Genomic DNA, 6,000 nt, shown 5'->3' on the forward strand with positions numbered 1-6,000 from the left:
TGTGCCATTAAAAAAGATCGTAATGCCATATGTGTCCCTGGAAAAGTTCAGCGGTCTTCAGCGCCACTGCTCCAACTTTGTTGTGCCCTCCATACCACTGCTGTCAGTTTAGGCTCTAACGCAGTGAAATTGTGAGTGTGAAAAGTCGAAAATACCCTTATGTCTAAATATGTCATTAATTTTTTTTGAACATCTCAACGACTTCAAATGAAAAAACTCAAAATTAGAAAGTTGTAGATCTCGTCGAGATCTATAATTTTCATATAAAAATTATCTTCATTTAATTCCGTAAAAAAATATGATTTGATATGATTAATATAACTTAGAAAAATCATATCTTTTTTGCGGAATTAAATAAAAATAATTTTTATATAAAAATTATAGATCTCGATGAGATCTACAACTTTCTAGTTTTGAGTTTTTCCATTTGAAGTCGTTAAGATGCTAAAAAATTAATGACATATTTAGACATAAGGGTATTTTTGACTTTTCACACCTGCAGTTTGACGGCGTTAGAGCCCAAACTGACGGCAGTGATATGGAGAGCACAAAAAAGTTAGAGCAGTGGTGCTGAAGACCGCTGAACTTTTTCAGGGACACACATCTGCCTCAAGTCCGGCGCCCGAAATCAGCGTCACATTTTTGGTATGGGCGAAGCTCAGGCGTGGCGTGCTTAGGCTATCCGCACTCGTCCACCTCTATTTCCATCTCTAAAAAGAAATATTCTATCCTAGTCATCGAGATTCTCTACTCTATACACATTTCTCCTGCACCCGTGTTATCTCTATCCCATACTCTATACCCACTATTTCATATTTTATTCACCTCCCTCTCCCTTTCTCTCCCTCACCAACTCTCTCTCTCTCTCTTGCTGCAGTGCATTTAGCGTGTGCACAGTAGTCCTCTGGGAATAGCGCTCGCGCAGCCGGCCGCTACGCGCGCACGCGACACGGTGCAGGCGCGCGCGGCAGCTATCGCATGTGCAGGTGCGTTTGTAGGTGGGTTTAGCGGTAGCGGTGCGGATAGCCTTAGGCGGCAACCAAACACTAGCTAATTGTATAAGATATTGTAGCATCATAATATGCCTCGTAAAGCGTCTTTCGTTTGATAGGACTATGCTTCCCATCTTTTGTGACATAACAAGTGGATACTAGAACGTGATATTGTGTATATTCTAATAATGAAATAGCCTAATAAAAAAGATGGTTAGCGGTCGCCGTTGGCATTTTTCCGTAGGGCTTATTCGGTTAATCTCCTCCTTAAGGATTCAATCAATCCTCTCTGATTCCTTTTAATCCCCACTAAGCCAATACAATAAGGTCTAAACGGTACAGTGTCTTTATAGCCTCGTGCAGAATACCATGGAGCAACAGTCAACTGGCACGTCGAAACTGCTGCGCGTTTCATGGTAACCTAAGTCTCATGCACCATCACAGTTGAATCGCCGCGTGCTGTCTTTAGAGCAAGTATAATAGTAGGCTGTAAGCCGACTAAATGCTGAGGTGGAGGAGAGAGGGGAGAAGCGGGCTGTAAGCTTACAGCCGGCTTGGGCACAAGAACCAAGAAAGTCTGTGAGAGAGACAAGTGGGCCATATATTAACTGTAAAGAGCCGACTACTATATGAGTGGGCTGAGAGAAGGCTGTAAGGAACCTTACAACCAGCAAGTCGGCTGTATTATTAGCCTTGCTCTTAACAACAATGGCCCCTGGTCAGCCTGCAGGTTAAACCTCGCTCCGACCATATATATAGCCGGCACCGGCACAGGCACAAGGCAGAAGGCAAGCCAAAGCCATCCCCCCTCCCCTCCTCTGCCTGCCTGCCTCTTTCACACGGAGCACAGTAGCAGAGAGACGACGCGAGACATCCGTTCCCTTGTCGCGCTGGGCATGGCCATCCCGCTGCCGCGGCATGACGTGACAAAGGGCGGCGGCCAGGCGGACGCCGACGACGCCGCGGCATGGCCGGGCGGTGACGACGACCAGGCGTCGGTGGCGGCGGAGCTGCGCGCGCTGTGGGGCATGGCGGCGCCGATCACGGCGCTCAACTGCGTGGTGTACCTGCGCGCGATGGTGTCCGTGCTGTGCCTCGGCCGCCTGGGCCCGCTGGACCTGGCGGGCGGCGCGCTCGCCATCGGCCTCACCAACATCACGGGCCACAGCGTGCTGTTCGGCCTCGCGTCGGGGCTGGAGCCGCTGTGCGCGCAGGCGTTCGGGTCCCGGAACTACGAACTCCTGACGCTGTCCGTGCAGCGCGCCGTGCTGCTGCTGTTCCTCGCCGCGGTGCCCATCGCGCTGCTGTGGCTAAACGTGGGGCCCATCCTGGTGGCGCTCGGGCAGGACCCCACCATCTCGGCGCACGCCGCGTCGTACGCCGCGTTCGCGCTCCCGGACCTGGCGGCCGGCGCCGTGCTGCAGCCGCTGCGCGTGTACCTCCGGTCGCAGGGCATCACGCGGCCCATGGCGGCGTGCTCCGCGATCGCCGTGGCGCTGCACGTCCCGCTCAACGTCGGTCTCGTCTTCGGCATGGGCCTCGGCGTGCGCGGCGTCGCCGCGGCGCAGGCGCTCACCAACACCAACATGCTGCTGTTCCTGCTGGCCTACATCCGCTGGGCGCGCGCCTGCGAGGGCACCTGGAAGGGCTTTGCGCGCCCCGCCGCCGTCGCCAGCGGCCTCCCCGCGCTCGCCAGCCTCGCCGTGCCCAGCTGCGTCGGCGTCTGCCTCGAGTGGTGGTGGTACGAGGTCGTCACCGTGCTCGCCGGGTACCTCCCCAACCCCGCCGCCGCCGTCGGCGCCGCCGGGGTGCTCATCCAGACCACAAGCCTCATGTACACCGTGCCCATGGCGCTCGCCGCCTGCGTATCCACCCGGGTAAGCACCCTCTCCTCCATCGATATATCACCCTCAAACATGGATCGGCGAAAACGAAAAACCGATCGTATTCGTATAGATGCCGAGATCTTTGCGCCGGATTTTCTTGCCCATTTGGATTGGGTTTTGGATCGGGTCCATAGATTTGCTTTCGCCAGGTTCACATCGCGGTCGCACACAGGACCGGCGTTTTGCTCGTCGGTCCGCGGCGAGGCCGTGATTTTTCAGCTATCACCATGCATGCATGCCACGGAACTTTGACTACTTGTGCCGAGATTGACTTAGCTAGCAGGTAGTCACGGTGTCACACGAAGTCTTGTTTTCTCACTTGTTTATTCTTTTCGTGACGTGGACCAAAACTTCAAAGATTTTCTTTTGGAGAAAAACTCTGCTTTCAGCATAGTAAATCAGGATTCTGTACATCTCTCTCTCTCTCTCTCTCTTTCAGATTCCTCTCTCTTTGGATTTAACATGCCCTGTTCCTGAACAATGCATTTTTTAGCATGCAATTCAGAGCCATTGCAGAGTTTTAGTTGTACCTATACTAGCACGTAGTAAAGCTACTCTCTCTTTTCTTGCCAAAGTAATAACAAAGCAACAATCTTGTGCGTGGTGAGTCTGCTTCCTCCTATTGCCATCCTTGGGCATCTCAAATTGGTCTCCACATGTGTGGTGCACCATTACATATTCCCCTGCACTGCTCTACTTTTGTGCGCTAACACGTCAAGTGCATGCACTCCATCCATGCATACATAAGTAGGCTCCAACCAAAAAGGAAGGCTTGCCTTTTCAATTTTCAATTGAAGAATGCAACAGCATGGAACATGCTGTGGCCATCCATGTTTTCATGTTTGTAAATAAAGCTGATGAAACACGCAGGGAACCATGGCGGTTCCCTTGTTCGGTAGATTCGCAGGTGCCTCATTTTAACCCCGCCCATGGAAGTTACTCCTACTACTAGATACTACAGTCACACCGATTTTTACAGCGTGGGAAAACGACAATGCCACGTTGGTGGTTGGTCTTCTCATGTCACTGTGCGTTGTGTTGCACAGTGTTTGCATTGCAGCACAGGGACAGCCACTGGTGGCTTGTAGCTGCCATGAAAAGATTAGCTTGGCTAGTGCGCAGAGCACGAGCGGTCTGCTGCTCGCTGTAACACACTGTTGGGCTTCGTTTTTTACTCTGCTGAGTTCCAAGAACAGACAAGAATGGCTGGCACGCCAACCATAGGAGAACAGCAGCAAAGATCTCGGCAGCACAGCAACGTCTACTGCAGCTTCACTGTGACGCTATGCTCATTTGGTTTTTGATCGGCCCTGATGCCATATTGCCATGCATGCATGCAGGTGGGCAACGAGCTGGGCGCCGGGAAGCCGCGGCGCGCGCGGATGGCGGCGCTGGTGGCGCTGTGGTGCGCGCTGGCGATTGGCGCGGTGCACGTGGCGTGGACGGTGGCGCTGAGCAGGCGGTGGGTGGAGCTGTTCACGACGGAGCCCGGCGTGGTGCGCCTGGCGTCGGCGGCGATGCCCGTGGTGGGTCTGTGCGAGCTGGGCAACTGCCCGCAGACCACGGGCTGCGGGGTGCTCCGGGGCACGGCGCGCCCGGCCGTGGGCGCACGGATCAACCTCCTCTCCTTCTACCTGGTGGGCACCCCCGTGGCGGTGTACCTGGCGTTCGGCGCCCCCGGCGTCGGGTTCCGGGGCCTCTGGTACGGCCTCCTGTCGGCGCAGGCCTCGTGCGTCGCGCTCGTCCTCGCCGCCGTCGTGTGGCGCACCGACTGGCGCGTCGAGGCCATGCGCGCCAAGAAGCTGGCGGGTCTGGAGCTCGCCCCTGTCGCGACCACCGCCGCAGCCGCTGACGACGACGACGCCGAGGAGAGGAAGCGCCTCGTGGTGGCCGCCACCGGCGGAGGGCATGTAGTAGTGTAGTGGTAGGTAGGCTAGCCACAGTGCATGTCGTGGCTGGATGATGACAGCGACGCGACGTGCGAGTGCAGGGTCGCCGTCGTCGCCGGAGCCCGTGTGTCCACCCAGACCCAGCATCAATGGACGCCACGGATCATAGAGTTGCTTGGCTTTTCGCTGCTGCCTACAACTAGCTCGCTGGCCATAGGCTAGTAGTATAGGTATAGCTTTGTGTGGCGTGCAGGGGCCTGGACGCCTGGGTGCCTGGCGGGTTATTATAATTGAATAGCTATCTCTGCGCCTGTGGTGCGATGGTGGTGGCTGCTGTCGCGGCGCGCAACTAGCTAGCTAGCTAGCGCCGGCAAGTGGTGGCCATGCATGTTGTTGTTGTTGCATTGCACCCAATCCATCCATTCATTGGCGCCGGGGAAATGACCTAGCGAGTAGCGATGCGAGCTAGTGGCCACCCCGGGCGGCAGGACGGCCAGGGTGGTGGTCTTCCAGAGGCCGGTGCGGCGCGGCGCGGCGCATGCCATTCTCTCGTTCGCTGGCAACCCACCGGGGCACCCAGACCCAGGTGGACAGATTGGAGGCTTTGGGGAAAGCGGCTTTGCGATATTATTCTTCTCCTTCCCCTTTTGGGAGGACAGGCATCCCGCGCCGTCGCTCTCGCCTTTTCCTCGCGCGGCTTCGGCTTCATCTCGGAGCGTCGTGTCGCCGCCGGCCCGCCGTCGGTGTCTGTTGGCTCGCGGGTGCTGGGTCAGCGCTCGGCCCGCGGTTTTCTCCGCGACTCAGCAGCGCGACGTCGCGTCTTCGTCTACCACATCGCTAGCTAAGGGCTTCGTCGTCGTCGCAACGCCCGGACTGGGACTGGGACTGGGACTGGGACTGGACTTATCTAGCCAGCCACGCACGCCCCCACAGGCGTCGCCATCTTGCATTGGTTGCCGCCTTGCTTGCCGGGCGGACTGGGGCTATCTAGCCAAGGCTGTAATAACGGAGAAAGGGCAGGACACGTAGTACTCAATGTGAGGGCTGTGACACTTGCTGCGGAGTTTTAGCTGTTACATCAAATTGCCTGCCTATCAACACAATCGACATCAACGAAACTACACAATCCATCGGAAGCAAGTGGTTCACCTATAGCGGATATTTTTTTATAATAAACTTATCTAGAGATATAAATATTAAACCTAGTCAAAGTTAACGACTTTCTTTCTGGGA

General features: G+C 55.5%; 1 protein-coding gene across 1 annotated transcript; it reads left to right on the forward strand.

Annotated features, from left to right (window-relative positions):
* Positions 1-1,791: 1,791 nt before the first annotated feature.
* LOC136480418 (protein DETOXIFICATION 54-like) lies at positions 1,792-5,165 on the forward strand. The gene is made up of 2 exons (XM_066477968.1): positions 1,792-2,869; positions 4,219-5,165. Exons 1-2 carry the CDS (start codon positions 1,889-1,891, stop codon positions 4,798-4,800), a joined length of 1,563 nt encoding a protein of 520 aa, XP_066334065.1. The 5' UTR covers positions 1,792-1,888; the 3' UTR covers positions 4,801-5,165.
* Positions 5,166-6,000: the final 835 nt, after the last annotated feature.

Source organism: Miscanthus floridulus, chromosome 1 (genome assembly GCF_019320115.1).
Source record: "Miscanthus floridulus cultivar M001 chromosome 1, ASM1932011v1, whole genome shotgun sequence".
Lineage (NCBI taxonomy): Eukaryota > Viridiplantae > Streptophyta > Magnoliopsida > Poales > Poaceae > Miscanthus > Miscanthus floridulus.

Coding starts and splice junctions, on each gene's coding strand:
- LOC136480418 (XM_066477968.1), top strand. CDS start 1,889: ATGGCCATCCCGCTGCCGCGGCATGACGTGACAAAGGGCGGCGGCCAG. Junction 2,870..4,218: donor CCGCCTGCGTATCCACCCGG/GTAAGCACCCTC, acceptor GCATGCATGCAG/GTGGGCAACGAGCTGGGCGC.